Source organism: Panthera tigris, chromosome E2, assembly GCF_018350195.1.
Source record: "Panthera tigris isolate Pti1 chromosome E2, P.tigris_Pti1_mat1.1, whole genome shotgun sequence".
NCBI classification, from domain to species: Eukaryota; Metazoa; Chordata; class Mammalia; order Carnivora; family Felidae; genus Panthera; species Panthera tigris.
In genome coordinates, this window is record NC_056674.1 from 59,307,398 (window position 1) to 59,327,037 (window position 19,640).

At 48.0% G+C, this 19,640-nt stretch overlaps 3 protein-coding genes across 8 annotated transcripts in view; 1 reads left to right on the forward strand and 2 right to left on the reverse strand.

Moving 5' to 3' along the window:
* Positions 1-642, reverse strand: part of FBXO31 (F-box protein 31) — a 51,427-nt gene extending 50,785 nt beyond the window's left edge. The window contains exon 1 of one of the 2 annotated variants that reach the window (XM_042968057.1): positions 557-642. The gene's annotated coding sequence lies outside the window, so the exon portion shown is untranslated. The remainder of the gene's footprint in view (positions 1-556) is intronic. The other variant, XM_042968056.1, reaches the window with a different exon arrangement.
* MAP1LC3B (microtubule associated protein 1 light chain 3 beta) lies at positions 624-13,320 on the forward strand. Its single transcript, XM_042968060.1, has 4 exons — positions 624-707; positions 7,132-7,187; positions 10,763-10,869; positions 11,506-13,320. The coding sequence occupies exons 1-4, from the start codon at positions 668-670 to the stop codon at positions 11,678-11,680; spliced, it is 378 nt and encodes a 125-aa protein (XP_042823994.1). The 5' UTR covers positions 624-667; the 3' UTR covers positions 11,681-13,320.
* Positions 13,321-14,962: 1,642 nt separating this feature from the next.
* ZCCHC14 (zinc finger CCHC-type containing 14) overlaps positions 14,963-19,640 on the reverse strand; it is a 57,483-nt gene continuing 52,805 nt past the window's right edge. For 2 of the 5 annotated variants that reach the window (XM_042969914.1, XM_042969911.1), the window contains one exon: positions 14,963-18,802. In XM_042969914.1, the coding sequence (XP_042825848.1) occupies positions 18,252-18,802 (551 nt within the window). In that variant the 3' untranslated portion in view covers positions 14,963-18,251. Of the gene's footprint in view, positions 19,043-19,640 lie in introns of all 5 variants that reach the window. The other 3 variants (XM_042969912.1, XM_042969915.1, XM_042969916.1) reach the window with 3 other exon arrangements.

Consider the following 19,640-nt stretch of genomic DNA (forward strand, 5'->3'; position numbering starts at 1 on the left):
TACGCGATGCCCACTGCAGCGCTGTGCGCACCGGTGCACGTCCCGCAGGCGTGGGCACGCGCGGGCAACCCGCGCCCCGCAGGCCCTCACCCCGCGCCCGGCGCCCTCAGCGGTCACTGCGCGTTCACACAGGGCTCGCGGGGGCGCGCGGCGGCGCGGGGGGCCCTTCCTCCCCCGGGCCAGTTCCCTAAGCGCTCGACACCGACAGGTGCCTGATCTGGACCCCAGACCCGTGGCGCAGCGGCGAGTGCACGGAGCGACTGCATTTTCGGGTCAGAACTTTGTCAGAGACGCGGCACCAAGCGAGGCGGGCTCAGTCGGAGAAGCCGGGCCCCGCGGGACTTCGGCGCGGGAGACGCTCTGACGCGGGGGCTACGGGGCCAAGACGCGCGCCCCCTCCCGCGAGCGCGCGCCCGGACCTCCACACCCCGCCCGGCACGCGCGCCTGCGCACGGAGGGCTTTCCGCTGCGCGCGCGGCCCCGCTTCCGCCACGCCCGCCATGGCGGCTACGGCGGCCGGCCCTGGCCCCGCCCCCTGGGACGCCGCACCGGTCACCTGACGCGGCTGCGGCCTGAAGAGACACAAGGGAAGTCGCTGTCGCCACAGTCGGAGTCTCCGCCGCCGCCTTCTGGAACAGCCGGGACCCTCCGCCTCGCCTCCCGCGCCATGCCGTCGGAGAAGACCTTCAAGCAGCGCCGCACCTTCGGTGGGTGCCGCGGCGGGGGGCCGGGCCCGCGGAGGGGCTGAGACGGGGAGCGTGGGGACCCAGGGCGACCAGAGTCGGCGGCGGGGGCTGACGGAGGGGTCGGCCGGGGGCTGAGGGGGGTCCGGGCCGGTGCCCGGGGGCTGACAGCGGGGCCGGGGCTCGGGGGCCGAGGGGGTCGGACCCAGGAGGGCCGACGGAGGGTCGGGGGCTCGTGCCGGTCTGAGGGAGGCCGAGGAGGGCCGGGGCCTGAGAGGCGTCGGGACCTGGAGAGCTGAGGGGGACGGGGCCTGGAGGGCCGACGGAGGGCCGGGGCCCGGGGGCTGACGTCGGGCCGAGGGGGCCCCGGGCCCGCCAGGGGGCTGAGGCGGGGACCCCGGGCGGCCAGAGTCGGCGGCGGCCGAGGCGGGAGCTGGCGGAGGGGCCGAGGGAAGGCCGAGGGGGGCCGGGGGCCGGGGGGCGTCGGGGCTGGCCGGGGGCTGGGGGGGAGGGACACCGGGCGGGACGCGCCGGCGCGGAGCTGCTGAATCACCTCTTGGCCCTTCGCGGCGGCGGCGGCCCGGCCGCGGGCACCGCTGTGCAGCAGCCCTCCGGTGCGGGGCGGGGGGAGGGGGGGTGGAGGGGAGGGGTCGCCGCCCCGAGTGTCAAGTGTCGTGCCCGCGGGGGCGGCCGGCCCGGAGGCCCGTCTGCGACAGGTCCTTTGAAGGGGTGGCGTTAGCGTGCGAGTGAATCTCGTCCAGGTGAGGCCGGATCCCACGTGGTCGCTTACAAACGTCGGGTCCCCCTCGACGGAGGGGCTGTGGGCCGCGGAGGGCCCCGGAGGCGGGCGGCGGAGACCGGGCGTGGCGGCGCGTCCTGACCCGGTTCGCGGCGGGAGAGGGGGCCAGCGGCTCGCGGCCCCGCGGCAACGGGGACGCGGAACCGACGGGTGCTCCCCGAGGCCAGCACATCCCGCGCGGACGACGCGGCCCCCCGGCCGTGTGTTCGTGGGGCTGTTGGCAGCGGCCGCGGCCGCGCGGGCAGAGGGGGCCGCCGCGGGGCTCGTGCGTGTGCCCCGCGAGCCCCCTGCGCGCGGGCCTCCTCCTCCGCAGGGTCTGCCCTCCGTGGAGGGCCCGCAGCTCCCCGGGAGGCGAGCGGCGCGCCTGGGTCTGTGGCTGTCGTTACGGACAGTCGTGAGCTCCTGCCCCTGCGAAGCCGCGCTCCGCGCTCGGGGAAGCGCCCGCCGGGCCGTGGCTCCGTCTGCAGAGGCGGCGTGTCCGTTAGCAGGACTTAGACGTGCCTTTCCCGGCGGGGATTTTCTCGCTCACGACCTTCGCGAGCTCTTCTGCAGCCCCGAGAGCAGCGTTGGAAGCAGGTTCCCTCTAGTACCGGGCTTCCGTCCACACCGACTCTTGCATTTATTTGGAAGCTCACGGGGGGGGGGGGGGGGGCTGGCCGGCGCAGTGGGTAGAGCGGTGTGGGTCTCGATCTTGGGGTCGGAGGTTCAACCCCCCCCCCCCCCCCCCACGTTGGGCGTAGAGCTGGCTTCAAAAAGAAAAAAAGTTAACTGGGGACATTGGTGTGGGAAAGATGCTTATTTTCCCATAGCTGAAACTATAGTTACTTTCCTTTTGCTTCGAGTATTTTTAGGTTACTCTAGAAAAATCTGAGCAAGAGTAGGTGGTAAGAGTAAGGAAAGTGAGATTAATGTGTTCTGATGAATTAGAGGGAATTCACCTGGAATCTGGCCCCTTTTTAAAAGATCCCTTTAGTAGTCGTTTTCGCAGAAAAATATCGAGTGCCGTTTAGCGGCTTCTGCCTTTCCTGGCTCCGGGGCTGACAATTTTCACTTGATTTGTAGCCCAGTAAATGAGAGACGTTAATTCTTCGGTGAGAACCTCTTCACACACTCACACCAGCCCCAGCGAGCTCGAGCAGCTCTCTCTCTTTCCACGTGAGTGAGTTCAGGCTAATTCAGAGCTGAATAGAGCGCCGCTGATACCTTCTACCAGGATGCAGAGGGTTGAAGTGGACCCTGAGCTTCATCCAGAACAACCCCTTCCTTTTGTAGCTGAAGAAACTGGGTGGGGCCCACAGAGGTGACGATCGTGATCCACCTAGTGGCAGCGTCTGGACTTGCACTCTGTCGTCCGCCCTGTGTTTTCCGTCCTCCCGGAGGCCGCCTTCGTTTCCAGTACAGGAGATGGGCCAACACGGAGTCGAAAGGCATAGGGTGCCTTTGCACACAGGTGGAAGCGTGAGCTTCCAGAATTGTATTTGAGCGGACAATTCTGGATTTGGTCTTCTCAGATGTAAAAGTGTTGCTTTAGCCCCTGGGGTTGCCCCAGTTTATTTAATGACACTGTTCTGCGATTCAGCGGTGAGCAGGCTTAAGCTTCTCCGTTAATAGCGGAAAAGTTTGCATGTCTCCGGGGACGTGTATGTGTTGGTCTAGAATAACTACTCTAAAAGGCAGACCTGTAGAGCAAGGTATATGGCAAAACGCAGGCAGCACTCCATGAACTGAAGCTGTACCAGTCATTGAGGGATTGAATATCTATCACACTTACGATTTATAGACAGATTGGGGGCAATATTTATTATGCTTCCATTTCACTCAATGAAATAGTTTTATTTCAAATGCCTTCAGTCGTCCCAAAGCAACTTTGCAAATACGCTGGTCAACTAAGACACTTCGGACTCCTATTCTCCGTTTTTGTTTGTTTGCAAGGCTTACAAGGGTCTTAGAAGCAGGAGGAAAGGAATCTGGGGAAGTATACCTGGATATGCATTTGGAGGAGTATTTATTCCCATTTTACAACTTTAATTTGTTTATTATCATTTTCTGTGTACAAGCCTGAGCCCTGGGGGAATACAAAGATGACTAGAGGCAGGTCCCTGGCTGCCGGGGGCACTCTGTTGAAGACAAATGATAAACAGATCGCTACAACATTAAAAAAATACTTGAGTAAAAGAATTGCTCATATGTGCCTTTATCTGTGGTGTTGGTAATGTTTTTGTTAAATCTACTGTTAGTCTCGGAAAATAGCTGTCCACTTAAAAGAGTGAGGCACAGGCATGTCCCATATTTGCTGTGTTACTCCAGCTCACCCCTGCGTTTTCACTGCAACTGCTCAAGACACTTAAGACATTTCTAGGAGACTTTAACACTATGTGTTTTCTTTTTCTTTTTTTAAGTTTATTTTTGAGAGAGAATCTCAAGCAGGCTTCACACTGTTAGCATGGAGCCCGGTGTGGGGCTCGAGCTCACAAACCGTGAGATCGTGACCTGAGCCGACACCAAGAGTTGGGAGCTTAACCACCTGAGCCCCCCAGTTCCCCAGTACTACGTGTTTTCACCTTAAGGAAGTCACTCACCTTCATACTTTGATTTTCCCACCTTTAGTAAAAAGAATCATTTTTGTCGTTTGGGCCATATTTTGGGGCTAAATCAAGATAAAGAAACTTCTGATACTACAGTATAAAAATTCTGATTTCTGACTTTAAAGTCTCATATTTAGAGCCTATTTTTATTGTATTTTTTTCCTTTTCCACTTGCCAAAACAAACCTGTTTCCTTGTATTAAAAAAAAAAAAATCTCCCCCTTCTGTCTGAATGTTTCCAATTAAACTTTTACATGTATTATGATAAGTCTTTAAATGTGAAACATATTCCGGGGTAAATTAAAGAATTCTCATTCATTTGCTAGAGTGAATTAATTGTGATTTCCTCTAACCTCTGGAAGAATCTTCTCTGACAGAATGGAGATTTTTGTCGTGAAGAGGGTTGATGGCTAAGTCTATATGGTAGAGCACCTTTTCCTGGGGTAAGACAGACAGGGACAGGGCTCGAAGCTGAGAGAGGCATTGAAGGGGAATCAGAAATAGAGAAGGATTTAAAAGATGATTCCAGGGAGAAAATCCTCCTCCTGTGTCTCCTCTACTCTCACTATTCTAATCACTGCTTCACTTTGGACCCTGGAGGTGTGGCTTTTCCACACATCGAACTGAATTCAGCTGGCTGTCCTAAAACTAAAAAAAAAAAAATTTGTTTTACAGTCATCTCTGTACACAAAGTGGGTTTCTTTCTTTTTTTAAGTTTATTTATTTTGAGAGAGAGAGAACATGAGCAGGGGAGGAGGGGCAGGGAGAAGGGGGAGGGAGAGAATCCCAAGCAGGCTCCACGCCTTCAGCACGGGGCTCGATTTCACAAACCACGAGATCATGACCTGAGCAGAGATCAAGAATAGTGCTCAACCAACTGAGCCACTCAAGCAGCCCTATACCCAGTGTGGGGTTTGAACTCAAGATCAGGAGTCGGATGCTCAACTGATTGGTGGCTGTCCTACAGTTTAACTCAGTACTAACTCTTTACCTGGTGATAGCTTCAGATCCAACATGTTGATAAGAGTTAAGTCCCAAAATATTGCCCCTCCCCACCACGCCCAAACACTAATTCCAAGTGCAGCTTGTTAATCTGTGCTTCTGACCACTGGCTGGAAATCAGAGGTTCCCATAACCGCCCCCCACCAACCGTGTTTAATTAAATTGCTGGAGTGGCTTGCAGGAAAGCTGTTTATTTACTAGATTACTGGATTATTACAAAGGATATTAAAGTACACAAAAGAACAGCCTCATGAAAAGTACTGGGGTGAGTTCTGGAAGAGTCCTGAGTGCAGGAGCTTTTGTCCCCGGGGAGTTTGGTATTCTCCCAGCACCTGGAAGTTCTGAGCCCCATCCTTTTGGGTATTTACGGAGATTTAATTACACGGGCCTGACTGGTTAAATCATTGGCCATTAATGATTAGTTCATCCTCCTAGCCCCTTTCCCCTCCCTGGTTGTTGGGGTAGGTCTGAAAGTTTCAAACCTCAAGTCACTGTTCTTTCCCCTGGCAGCCAGTCTCCCATCCTTAGGAGCTTTCCAAAAATCACCGCATTAACACAAACCTCAGACATGGTTGTTTGTAGTTTGTTATGGAGAAACAAAAGATGCCCTTATCATTATCACTATTCTTGTTTAGAAAATTCCAAGGGTTTTGGACCAGATACGTCAGTCAGAATATTATAGATGGGAACCACTAGGTTAAGCTTACTATTAACAGTACCTAAGAAACAAAACAGGTTAACATAGAGGAAGGGATGGATGAATAAGATAAACAGGCAAATCATAAGAGATTTTTTTTTCAACGTTTTTTATATATTTTTGGGACAGAGAGAGACAGAGCATGAACGGGGGAGGGTCAGAGAGAGAGGGAGACACGGAATCGGAAACAGGCTCCAGGCTCCGAGCCATCAGCCCAGAGCCTGACGCGGGGCTCGAACTCACGGACCGCGAGATCGTGACCTGGCTGAAGTCGGACACTTAACCGACTATGCCACCCAGGCGCCCCAAGAGATTTAAATACAGAAAACAAAATGAGGGTTGCTAGAGGGGTGTCAGGTCGGGGTTGGGCTAAATGGGCGATGGGCATTAGGGAGGGTACTTGGGGTGAGCACTGGGTGTTATATGTAAGTGACAAATCACTAAATTTGCAGTCTTTATAGTAGACGTGTTTATATTTAGTGATTTCTTAGAAGCTGTTTTAGAAATTTGGGGTGGGAAAATAGAAATAGAACCTAAACGTTCATAATTTGAACATGGGAATTATTTCAGTCATTTTAGTAAATTTTTTTGAAATTCAAAAAAAGTTGGTAATAGTGGTATATACTTTTATATAGGTCATAGCATCTTTTTTTCAAAGTCACCAGGATTTCTCAGGAAGCCCATGATATTGATCACTTACATAAGTGATTATATTAAGGGGGAGAATAGAGATTGTCAAAAAACTAGTATTCAACAGTAGACTTTGTGCTTTAAACTTTTAGGTAAAGGGAGGGGTGGGCACTGAGTGAAACTGTTTAAAAGTCAAATAGGAAATTCCTTTTACCCATATCTATTTTGGGCATTTTCTTTCCTTTTAAGGACTATATCATTGAAAAGCAGGAAGTGATAAGGGAACATTGTATTGGAGAGCCTCTGGTTGATCATGGATTTCTGTACCAACTTAAACTATGGAAAATGCACAAAAATTGACAGGTGGTGGGAGTCCTTGGAGGAAAGATTGGTAATACCGTGCAGTCAGTCTGCTGATTGTATTTGACTGAGCCTGGGGTCCCAAACCCTTGAATCTAGGAATTCTGTACTCTTGGTCTTAGGCTATTCCACCTGCTATAGCCATGTAATTGCATGTTGGTTTACATGGAAGTTGCATTTGGCCTTACATGTCAGTTTACCAGATATGAAATGCCAGTGTTTGGTTCTTCTGAGTTCTAGGAAAGATACCATTACTGCTCTACTCTGCCACAGCTAGGGATAGGTGAATTCACATATGGAAACCACCAGTGAAAATGCAGGAAAGAAGCTGCATTGTCACCGTTAATAATGCCTGTGTCTTTTCCTTTCATTGCAGAACAAAGAGTAGAAGATGTCCGACTTATCCGAGAGCAGCATCCTACGAAAATCCCAGTAGGTAGTCTCCAGCATCTGTGTTTCAGTCATTCATAATGTATGCAGACGGGAGCACTGCTTAAGTATTTTGGTACAACACTGCTGTGTGCAACCATGTGACGGGTTTCTACAAAAATCCTGACCAATAGCCCCCAGTGTCAGCTTCATGACCTAGAATTGAGATCACTTAATACACAGTTTTTTCATCTAACCCCATTGTTTCCTCCTGAGTCTGAGTTTGGTACCTTAATGTTACACACTTCACAAGTCAAATGTATTTATTTGGGGGAAATGAATAGAGGGGCTAGAACTGGAAGGAAGTATCCACTGTCTGCTAAAGGAAGCTGAGTACTGCGGTTGGAAACTCAGTAGTCCTCGGGATTTAAATGTGACTGCACATTCCAGGATGTCTTTTGACGTCCCAGAGAAGTCTCTTGTATTTGGCTTCTTCGCAGGAAATGGAGGAAAAACACTGCTCTTTCTTGTCACGTGTAGGTAGGTGCCTCAGATGCTTTTTGGTGTGCCCAGGAACCCACATCCTCTGCCCCAGATCCTTTGCTGGCAGACCCTAGAAAAGGTTTCTGCCTGAGGCACAAGGTCTAGTGGGTAAGAGGAACTCCTGGTTTCAGACAGAGGCTGAGTTCAGGCCTTAGGTTCAAGGTTACTAAGTGATTTTGAGCTAGTTACTAAAATTCTGAAAGGTCCTGCTACGTCTTTATCTGTAAAATGGGAAGAGAATCCCATCCCATGTAGTTGTTGGAAAGATTTGCGTAATTCTGTGTACGTGGTTGTCACCTCCTACAAATTCTATAGACCCCTGAGAAACTCCACTGTTAAAAGCTCTGTGGCAGCTTTCGTGTTCGGCTTTGTGACATGTGATCTCATGCCAAACTGAGGGGAGAGGAAAGAGCCAGGGAGTTGGGGCTGTAAGGTACACAGAAAAGAGAAGATGGGTCTGCCCAGCAGTTTCCCAACTGTGGGGTCCTACAGTAAAAAACAGTCTGTTTTCCTTGGCCTGCTTAGAAATTTCAGTCTGTCCTGGTACTTGGTCAACATGTGGCCTGGGGGATTTCTTGAACTGTAAGGTTATCTTCACTTTGAATACCTGCTGTCTTATCTGCTAGCAGGTGCTAGCTGTTGGAAACAAACAGCCCAGTAGTCTGCCAGGGTTTGTGCCACAGCCTCCTTTTGAAACGCAGATATCTGCCTATGTTAGCAGTCCTTTCTGCCAGTTGTTTCCGGGTTTTTGCAGAAATCACGTGCTTATATTTCCCCGTTCGTGCTTGTGATCCCCTGAACAAGTCTGAGAACCACTGTCACAGGCACTGCTTGTTGAGAATCGGATGGAAGGACCGAAGGCAGAAGCAGCTCCGCCGGCAGTCTGGTCTCCACTCCTTGAGGGCGGCTGTGTCCTCCACGCTTCTGCCCACAGTGGCCGCCTAAGTGCAGCACTCAGGAGGGCACTCCTCAGATGCAGCCAGACGCCTTACCCCATGACTCACACACCTTCTCTCCCAGATTAGAAGGGTACCGGAAAAAGGAAAAAGAAGGGACAAGGAAGCCAGTCATTTGTAGGTGATGGTTCTCGTGGGGATGGCCAGTGCGGGCGAGTCAGGAGCAGCTCGAACAGCTCCTCTCCCCGCAGAGCAGCCTGAGCACCTGAGAGAGAGCAGGAGGTGCCCGAGGCCATCCTGTCCTGTGTCCCCAGGCTGCTGCTGTGTCCTCCTTTAAGGGAAAGGTTCTAAGGTCTTAAGTTTTTCCTCCGGTGCTTCTGCCTCTTCTTGGACCAGGAATTTAAGATTTCTGCCTTGCTTCTGATCTCTGCTACTAGTCAAACCCAGGCAAGTGTACTCTATCTACTGATTCTTTCCTGTGGATAAAAGTTCTAGATCTTACCAAGGAAGGTGATAACAGTTTGATTTGGCCTTACACAGAACCTCACGTGGGCTCCCTTACAGCGGAGCCATATACAGACAAGTCTCTTCCCCTTTTCTGAAGAAACATTATGTAAAGATTCCCATTCCTGACTCTCAGCTTCTCGTTGTGGCAGGGTATGGCTGTTTTGCTTTTGTAGTGGCGTAGAACTAGGGGAAAAACTGTCTTTCCTCTATGGAAAGGAAGTATGGCAAGGAGCTGATGGATTTATTTCAGTTCATGATGTAAAACTATTGACTTAAAATTTTTTTTTTTAACATTTTTAATTTATTTTTGAGATAGATGGAGCACTAGCCGGACAGGGGCAGAGAGAGAGAGGGAGACAGAATCCAAAGGAGGCTCCAGACTCTGAGCTGTCGGCACAGAGCCTGATGCGGGGCTCAAACCCACAAAGATTCTTGACTTTTAAAGCTCATTAAAGAGGGGCGCCTGGGTGGCTCAGTCAGTTAAGTGTCCAACTTTAGCTCAGGTCATGACCTCAGTTTATGGGTTCAAACCCCGCGTCGGGCTCTGTGCTGACAGCTTGGAGCCTGTTTCAGAGTCTATGTCTCCCTCTCTCTTTGCCTGTCCCCTGCTCGCGCTCTTTCAAAAACAAACGTTAAAAAAATTTTTTTTAACTCTTTAAAGAAATATAGGGAATATTTTGTCAATATGAAAGAATCTTCAAGTCTTTCTGCACAAAATGTGTTTCCAGAACCAGTGAATCATTGTCTCTACTTGTCAGATATTTACTTAAGACTTTTTCCATGTCAAGTAGAGAAACAGGTCTAGTATGAAAAAAACATGAGTGTATTACCATAACAAAAAAATTCCACACTTCAGGGGCGCCTGGGTGGCTCAGTCGGTTAAGTGTCTGACTCCTATTTCAGCTTGTGTCATGATCTCATGGTTCCTGGGATTGAGCCCTGTGTTGTGTGTGTGGACCCCCAATGTGGGGCCTGCTTAGGATTCTCTCTCTCTGCCCCTCCCCTGCTCATGAGAGCTCTCTCAAAATAAACTTAAAAAGAAAAAAAGGTACGGGTCCTCTGAGTGGCTCAGTTGGTTAAATGTCCGACTTTGGTTAAGGTCATGATCTCACAGTTCATGAGTTTGTGCCCCGAGTCAGGCTCTGTGCAGATGGCTTGGAATCTGGAGCCTGCTTCAGATTCTGTTTCTCTCTCTGTCCCTCCCCTGCTTGTGTTCATTCTCTTTCTCTCTCTCTCTCTGTCTCTCTCTCTCAAAAATAAATAAAAACATTAAAAAAGTTGTTGTAGAAGTACATCTAATTAAAAAAGATCTTACATATTTCAGAGGAAATGGTGGTGGTGTAATTGACAGACAGATTCAGAGCTTTACACTTTAAGCTGGCACCTAGCCTCTGTTCTTAGTATTTTTTTTTCTGACTAGTTAGTATATTTTCATGGTTCCAAGTAAAAAGAATACATAGCTCACCTCCTGGAGGCATCCACTGTGTATTGTGTGTGCCATATTCTGTAAGGGACAGAGTGTAAGCTGATAAATGATCACTCTTCACAAGAGCACTATGAGGAAACTAACAACTGTGCCGTTTCTATTTCAGACCCCGTTTAGGTATGTGCCAGTTACAACATAGGAGGTATTTTGTCTGTTCTTCATAGTTAATGCTGATCTCACAATCTCTTTTCTGGCTATTTTTTTAGGTGATCATAGAACGATACAAGGGTGAGAAGCAACTTCCTGTACTGGACAAAACCAAGTTCCTTGTACCTGATCACGTCAACATGAGTGAGCTCATCAAGATCATAAGGTATATAATCACTTTTTTCTATTTCTTTGGGTAGCTTCTCATTCTTTATCAGACTTAGATAAATCTTTAGTGTTGTTGTTGTTGTGTTTTGTTTCAAATTTTTATCTTCAGTTTTGATTAAGATCTCCACAAGCTCAATAAAACCTAAAGACATTTCCTTTCTGAGTTCTTCTCTCTTCCCTGTTGGATCTGCTGTCCTTCTGATTCTTTCATCATAACCATCTAGTATAGATGTTGTCTCTTGATCAGAAAAATTACAAGTTTTGTACAGCAAAATTAGTAACAGAATGCAGACTTGGTACAATGGTAATATAAACTATATTTTGAAGTATTTCTCATACTAGACACTAATGGCTCTTCAGAGAGCATGCTAGTTTAAGACTGGCCTCAGGAATATAGTAAGAATAATCTATCAAGTATTACCACTAATATATCCTTTGTCAGTGTAATCCTAGGAAATGTCCTGTACTTTATGAGAAGCTTTGAGAGTAATCATCAGTAGGCATACATTTTATTTTGCCAGAAGCAGCATGTACAAAATCTTTGTACTTGTGTGTCAGTGGGGGGTGGGTGAGATTTTCACACATCCCGGGTATTGGTGTTCAGTATCTCTTCACATTATTTTTCTTTCAATAGGAGGCGCTTACAGCTCAACGCTAATCAGGCGTTCTTCCTGTTAGTCAATGGACACAGCATGGTGAGTGTGTCCACGCCGATTTCTGAAGTGTATGAACGTGAGAAGGACGAAGACGGGTTCCTGTATATGGTATATGCCTCTCAGGAGACATTTGGAATCAAAGTGTCTGTGTAAGACTAGAAAAATGCATCTGTTCTAGAATTTTTTTAAGCCCTTACCAAGGAAAAAAAAGGGATATTACCAACTGAGATTGATCCATTCATCCAATCACAGACCATCAAAAACAGTAGTGTTCCTGCCTAGGAGTTGTAGGAAGTTGTTTTGTGCTACAAGCAGAAAAATGGAGCTCCACATGAGCACATTCAGCTTTGGAAAAACCATTATTTAACCTAGGCTGTTTTGTTTTCAAATTTAGAGGTTTAAAAATAAAATACTTTGCATTCTAAGTTGCCGATAAAATAGACCTTCACATTATTCTAATGCTCTTTCCCTATGAGGAACTTGCAACATAAGCATTCAGAGAGAAATTCTTTTCTAGGTTCACAGAACCAGCCAACTTTTTGTAGAAGAGTTTCCACTCAACTAGAGAACTCTCTTTAAGAGGATCTTGGAAAGCATAAGTTGTCAAGCATAGCCCCCTTCCCGCCCGCCCACATTGGCCGTAATAGTGGGCAAAAAGCAGGAAAAATCGAGGTGGATAAGAAAACTCTGAACTGCTGCTCAAGGTTCTCGACTCCTAGTGTAGTGTGCCCCAAGTCCATGCCTCCATGCCTGTGCAGTGCCATTGGGGGGGGGGGGGGAGGGGGTTTCGTTTGCTTCTCTAGACAGTAAAGCACCACTGCTCAATAAGAACCTTGAATGATTTAAAATTTTGGTCTAGTTTCTCAAAGGGCCCAGGGAAGAAAAATGTGACATTTCTTCTGGTTTGCGTGTTCTCTGAGAGGTCAAACTGCCATCTGCTTTGGTAGAGAAACAAGCTGTTCAAGCAGTTTTGTTCCTTAGGTCAGTGGTAGAAACTACAGAACATGGAAACTAAAGCATTAAAATTCAGATGCACTCCCTCTACCTTTCAGCCTAAAGCTGTAGATGGTCCATGTTTTATGTTGTGTGTGGCTGTTACGAAAAAGTTCCCACATTTTTAAGAGTATTTCAGTTGTCACTGTAGGTCAGAACCGTCCTGGTTCCTCTGCTCGAAGTGCATGTCAGTTGTGAAAAGAACAGTAACAAAGGAGACATACACTCTTCGTGGATATCAGTGTCAAAAATTAGACATTTTCCGAGTTCAGCTAGAACCACCAATGCTTCCTACTACCTGCATGGGCTCACGATTTACTATTTTTGTGGGAGTGACGGAAAGATCACAGTCACCTTTAGACTGTACGTGTAACGAGCAGGTTACGTTTCACCTTTGTGTATTTAGACGTGTGTGGAATACCCGGACCTGTTAGTGGAAGTTACTTATTAATGGGGGGGGGGGGGGGAGGAATATTGCTGCATATGGGCGCTTGACTCCCCAGCCTTCCGACCACTCCCACTGCATGCATCTGTCCACGTGGCTAACTTTTAATATGCGTATTTTTACATTATGTAAATTCTTAATCAGCCTGTCTTGTTTAGATTGTACACATCATTATACCTGACATTCTTGTAACTCCTGTGTGATAAGATTCCTAGAAGAAATTCAGCTTTTTAAAAAATACCGTGTGGGAAGGGCGCGACTTCTACCCCACATCAGTGGGTGGTCACTATAGGATCTCTAAGCCAAGTACATTTTTAATGAACTAAGGTGAATAAAGGCACAACGAAAACCCGTCGCCGAGTTCAGTTTAATGGATCGGTATCCGATACTCGCAGTGGTATAGCGTCCGCGCTATCCCGTGCCAGGCGGGGAATTTCCTTCCTAACGGCACCAAGGCTGGTTTCGCTGCAGAGGGGTGGGGGGCCGGGAGTGGGCAGAGGGGTGCCCACCTCTGAAGGGCTCTGCCTTGTCCGAGGCACCTTGCTCACCTCAGTCCAGGTTCTGCCAGCTCGTCTTGCCTTTACCAAACAGGAGTCTCCTGAGAACTAAAAGACCGGCCGCAATGTGTACGGATGGATGTGGGACCCGGGTGTTTTGTGGGAATAAACACTTGGAACCCTGCCACTCTAAATGAAAAAGTACCCCACAGAAGGTGTTGAGTATGCGCTGCCTGGTCGAGAAGACATTTCGTGGTTTACGGGCACCTCGTGCTTCATCAGGGAAAGGTGGTACAGACTGCAGCCAAGCAGTGGCCAGCACTACGCCCTGGAAAACCTCCACCCATTCCCAGATGGAAGCAGGCACCTCAGAGGTTTGTGGAAGAACCCGGGGAGCGAGCTGAGGAAACGCTCTGCTTCCGCGATTGTGCTGCTCAGGTGCGCACATCCCCCTTCAGAGGCCCCTCTCTCTTCCGAACAGCGAGTCGGGGAGGCTGCCGCCAGCTACAAGGATGGGCCAGTGGTCTCTCCTGACGGGGGCCCTGATGCCCCGAGCCACGTGCGCACCTTTCTCTGGGCAGCCTCAGGCCCGACGAGACCAAGAGGCCCTGGGGACCTCTGCTGGGGAGTGTGGCACTGCTCGGGGCAGTGCAGTCCCGGGCCAGCTTGTGCTCACTAGACCGCCACTGTCCCAAATCCAGAGAGGACAGAGCTTTAAATGCCAGGACACGTTTCGTGCCGTGTGTAAATCACACGTTTACAAAAGTCTCAAGTATCCTCGACATCTATCTGTTCCTGCCAATCTTGATTTCACATGGAACCTCTTTAAACCCCAAATCAAGAGTAACTTCTCTGTTCAAGGCAAGGATGTTTTTAAAAAGTGGGAAATGATAGACAATGGGCTTAAGGGGCACCTGGGTAGCTTAGTCAGTTGAGCGTCTGACTCTTGATGTTAGCGCGGGTCATGATCCCAGGGTCGGATTGAGCCCCATGATGGGGTCCACGCTGAGCATGGAACCTCCTTGGGATTCTTTTGCCCTTGACCCTCTCCCTGTTCACAGGTTCTCTCTCAAAAAGAAAACCAGTTTTTAGAAAATGGATTTGGGCAGCTGGGTGGCTCGGTTGGGCGTCTGACTCCGGCTCAGGTCATGATCTCACGGTTTGGGAGTTCGAGCCCCGCCTGGGAGCCTGGAGCCTGCTTCGGATTCTGTGTCTCCCTCTTTCTCTCTGCCCCTCGCCCGCTCACGGTCTGTCTCTGTCTCAGAAATGAATAAACGTTACAAAACGTATAGAAAAACTTTAAAAAATTTTTTAAAATGGATTTAAGACCACGTATCTCTTGTCAAATTGAGAAGGCAAAGTTTGACTCCCTAGTTTGGAGATCAAGAATTTCGATTTATTCAAAAAGATGTGTGCTCCATTTTCTAGGAAACAAAGGCCTAATAAAATGAAACATTTTTTTAAATTTTTATTTTCAGTACATTAAATTTACTCATAAAAACATTCTAAAAATGTACAATTTTTCCTTTTTAACAAAGTATAATAAAACATAAAAACTTCAAAAACAGAATACTTAACATTTACAATTCAAAATCAAATTAGCAGAATATTAAATATTTACAAAACTATATCTTTTAAAAATATTTATAAAGTTACATGCAATTTGTAGAATTGACATAAAAGAATGGCTCAAAAATGGGAGAATTTTCCTTCATTCCTAAAAAGAAAATCTGTCCAATATAAGCTGTGAAGATTCTTGAGTACACGAAGTCTTCGGTTTCAGTACCAAAGCCTTCATCCTTGTGCATGTGAGAACTTAATGCATGTGAGGGGCTTGTTACGATACCCGGGACTGACTGAGGACACTGATGACGCACTGAGCTCCCCTCCACCTGGAACAGCGTAGCAAAGTCGACCTTGGGCCTCAACCAGCAAGTGTGTGGTTTCGAGAGTACTGATTAAAGACTTTTTCATTCAGAACCTCGGGACTTTGCAAATTGAGCCTCTTCAGAACCCATGGTTTTAAACGTCACCTGACTCATTCTTTGGGGAGTCGTCTGCACTGTGGAAAGGAGGTCCGCCCGCTCAGGTTCCACAGGCCCATCCTCTGGGAAAGACACGGCTTCCCTTACCATCCTTAAGACTCAATTCGTACGCCATCAGTGACCAGTATGTAAAACTAGCAAGGCATCAAATAACCCACCACAGAAGCAGGAAGAGTACAAAATGACAAGGAGTGAGGAGGGTGCAACCTGATTCCACTGGGCGAGCGCTCTCCAGGGACACTGGAGTGGGCCCAGAGCAAGCCTCTCGGTCAGATCCCGATTGATCAGATCTGCCGGTGCTCCCACCGGGCCGCGTGTGTGACGCTGGGCTGAGCTGCCGCCCCGCACCTCCGCACACAGCGTAGTGCAAACTAGCTACAGTGACTTCTAAATAGTGAATTAAAACACCGAACCTACTAGCTACCATATTCACAAGCTGACTCCTGTGATCTTCTGGAGATTATAGATGATGCTGGTTGGTTGTTTTTTTCAAAATACCCAATCACGTACCTGCTTTGAAGAAAATAATTTTGTCTTTATTGTAAGTGCTAGCTCCCATTTCCTCAGTGCTCTTTAGCAATTACGAGTTTTAACATTTAAACACTTTCCAATTTTCAGTACTTTTGAAATAAAAATTAGAAAAGAAGGTAGAAAATTGGATGTTTGGCTAAAAAAAGAAAATTTAAATAGTTGTTTTACCTCGACATTGTATTCTACTTCAATCTGTACATTCCACTTCCCCCATTCTTGAAGACAAAAAAATGGGGTGAGAAACTCTGATATACGATAGACCACACACAGCCAAGTGGCCATGCCACACCTACCTGGTTGCTACAGCATTTGGAAACTGAGCCCATGGTTTCACGAAAATGACTACGTAGTTGAAAGGGTCAGTCGGATCTGTGTTTGTAAGAAGATGAGGACATCTGAGGAAATGCAAAACGCTCTTTAGGCTTAACGACTTTGGTTGCTTTTGGAGAGAAATTCATCGGAGATAATACTGCCAGCAAACATTCCCAAGTCCAAGTAAGGAAATTCACTTGGGGAGAGATCGCACAGATCGGCAGCTGAATGCTTTATGTCCCGTGTATGTCACATTTACGTTTCACAATTCTCACCTTGGAATGGCCTCACTGGAGACATCACACCGCACATGCACTTCCAAAGACAACTGGGGATTTTTCTAAGACCTTTGATGACTGGAACACAGCCGCACAATGTCTGGACTCATTTACCTCAATTTGAATGTCATACTTCAAATCAAAGATCTTGTTTCAACTTCTTGTTATATGGAACGCTAACTTCTAATATTTATCAAAATAGTCCTAAGGGTAACAACAGACACTTTCATTCCCCAATACTGACCACTAAAACAAAAACCCTAAATATGATTTTTTTTCCTCTTGTTATGAGACAGTTTTCAACAATTTCACCGTGTTGAAATAGGATTTATTTAAAATATTTCTTTTTTTTTTTTTTTAAAAAACCAAAAAATTTAAAAGTTTGGCTTTCAGCACATGTCCAGGCCACCATAACGGCCTTCAGAAATATTAAAATCGTAAACATCAGTGGACACTCCCAAGTCTTCCTCTAACATCATATGACAAGTTCCAGGCTCGTACTCTTTAAGGCAAAGTTGTGTCAGTTCTCGTTATTTTGACATTTTGTAGTGTTTACAATTAAGAGATCAATGTCACATTCCCCCAAAAAAGTTGCCGTAAGCATCACCATTGCTTCAAAACCGTACGTAATACTGTGCACTGGGAAGACAGACGCGTACAGAGGTCTGTCCATTCTGCATTGCATAGAAATGAAACTCTACTAAAATAAAACGCTAAAAAACTACTAAAAGCCTTTCATTAAAAAATGTAACAACTCTGCTTTAGTTTCTCTGCAGCCAGGAAACGGATCATAAAATTTGAAGCCTCACATCACAGTGCCTCAAATTCTAGGGTATTCTTTTGATTTACACCAATTCGGCATGAGGCTGATTGTCCCATTTTAAGAACGGTCTGAGTATTATGATTTTTTTTTTTTTTTTTTAAATACATACTCCACTGCAAAATCCCTGGGCAAGGCCTAACCAATCAGTATTTTAATATGGAAGGCTTTAGTGTTTAAAGTAATATTGTTATTTGAGCAGAAAACTCCCTTTAGCTTTGAAGATTTAAGTCCCTACATTTCAGACCAAGCAACTTTCATTGCAATGGGGTGACACCGAGAGCTGTGTGGGGAGGATTTCTTTCCCACATTGGATAAAACCACACTCGTGCAGATCTTGTGGCTCTGTCCTGTTGGTGCGGCCTCTTTCAGAGTCTTACCACTTTCTCTTGTAGTTTTCCAGGTAACTTCTCACGGAACTAACCATTAATACACAGCCTAATACAAAAGAAGTTGACAGGAGAACGTTTCAAATCTGTTGCTCCTAAGTTACAGGACTGTGTCATTGTTGAAATGTCTGTCTCCAGTGTGAATCCGTTAGCAGTCAGCCTTGGGGGCCTCGGGAGATCCGTGTGACATAAAAGAACTTGCCAACTTTGCTAAGGGTGTCGTAGCGTCCCTCGGAGCCAGCCCACGAAGGCCGGGCGGTTACCATGTCCCTGCGAGAGCTCCGTCGCGGTGGGAGACGACCAAGACTCCACGCTACTGACGGGCTGGGGAGGAAGGATTCTCAAAGCTCTGACAACTAGGGATTCTCTGGGACTTGGACCCTTAAGATATTAAGTTGTTGCGAGTAACTATTTCTATTTAATAATGTAGTTTAAATGTATTCGCAGAAAAAAAAAAAAAAAAGGAAAAGAAAAACCTGAAACTGCTGCAAGTGTTTTAAGGAGGGAAGGAGACGCTGACATCTTTGTCGTGTACCAAGTCACGCGGCCTGCTGGTGCCAACTCCTTAAACGCAGATTCTCCGAGTGTCTTGCACTGACTGGTCTCAGGGAGTCCGTCTCCCAAAACCGCAGAGACTGGCATCAGTTTACATTCTTCTGTAGTGCAATCCTTAAAAAGCCCAGAGAGATTAGTGTCTAACCACTCAAGGAACAGAACAAAACAAAAACAGAACAAAACAGAGGCGACATTTTCCCTCACCCAGGGGTGACCAGAGTCCGACTGGTGGAACGCCACGCAGGGAACTCCGACCCTCAGTACTCGAGTCCGATCTTGCGTAGCTGCCCTGGAATTACATGTGAGCCTGGAAGGACCGAGGATGGCGATGCTCCTCGGGAGACGGAGGTCTCTGCATCGCGACCACGGTGGAGGCGCCGACCAGGCGAGTCCTGACGTCAAGCTCCAATCTAGGATTTTGGCAATAAAACTGAGTTTGATGCACTCCTACACTAGGTTTTCTATCCAGTCTAGTAAAGTAAAGCACCTTTGGATTAAAAATATTAAGCTCAACAGCAACTAGACTTCTCGGTCTTGTATTTAATTTCCTTATGTCTCCATGGCTTAATAGTGTTCTGTTGCCAGAGGAAAGTATCAGTCTGTGGAGTCCAGACTTTCTGCTGGAGGGGCATATTTCAACCTAAAAGTACCTAGAAGTGGGGGGGGAGGGAGGGGGAAAGAGATCAAATTTGAATCACTGCACAGTTAGCACAAACAACCAAGCCGTCCAGAGTTCTTTCTGGAGGTACTGCTCAAGATGCGGTGCTGGATACCTGGACCACCTCTCCTCCCCACCCCCGAAACTAGACTCCACGAGTGCATCAGCGCAGACCAGGGGTCCCCTGGCTGGTCACCAGCCCAGTCCTCTGTTGACCGGGAGCCGGGACGGGGTAAGGGGTGGCCTGACCGGCACCACAGGCCTAGGACCTGCAGCATCTAGACTCACGCGCCACACCCTCGGTTATCAGCTCGACCCTGAATCCCCCCCCTCCGTGCTCCCCTCCGCCGCATGGCAGGAGATCCCACCGGGCCAGACGACCCGTCCCCAGCCAGCTAGGCCCTTCTAGAAGAAGGAGCAGGCTGGAATCAACAGTCTCAAAGACAAAGTAACCCTTCCAGGGGCTTCACGGCCTATGGAGAATCCCATGCTTCTCCAAAGAGCATTTGAAACATTAGTGTTCGCTTCCAAAAACAAGCCTGCAAGATTCCCTAAGGAGTAAGCCGTCGGGGGCGGCTCAGTCCGCCCCG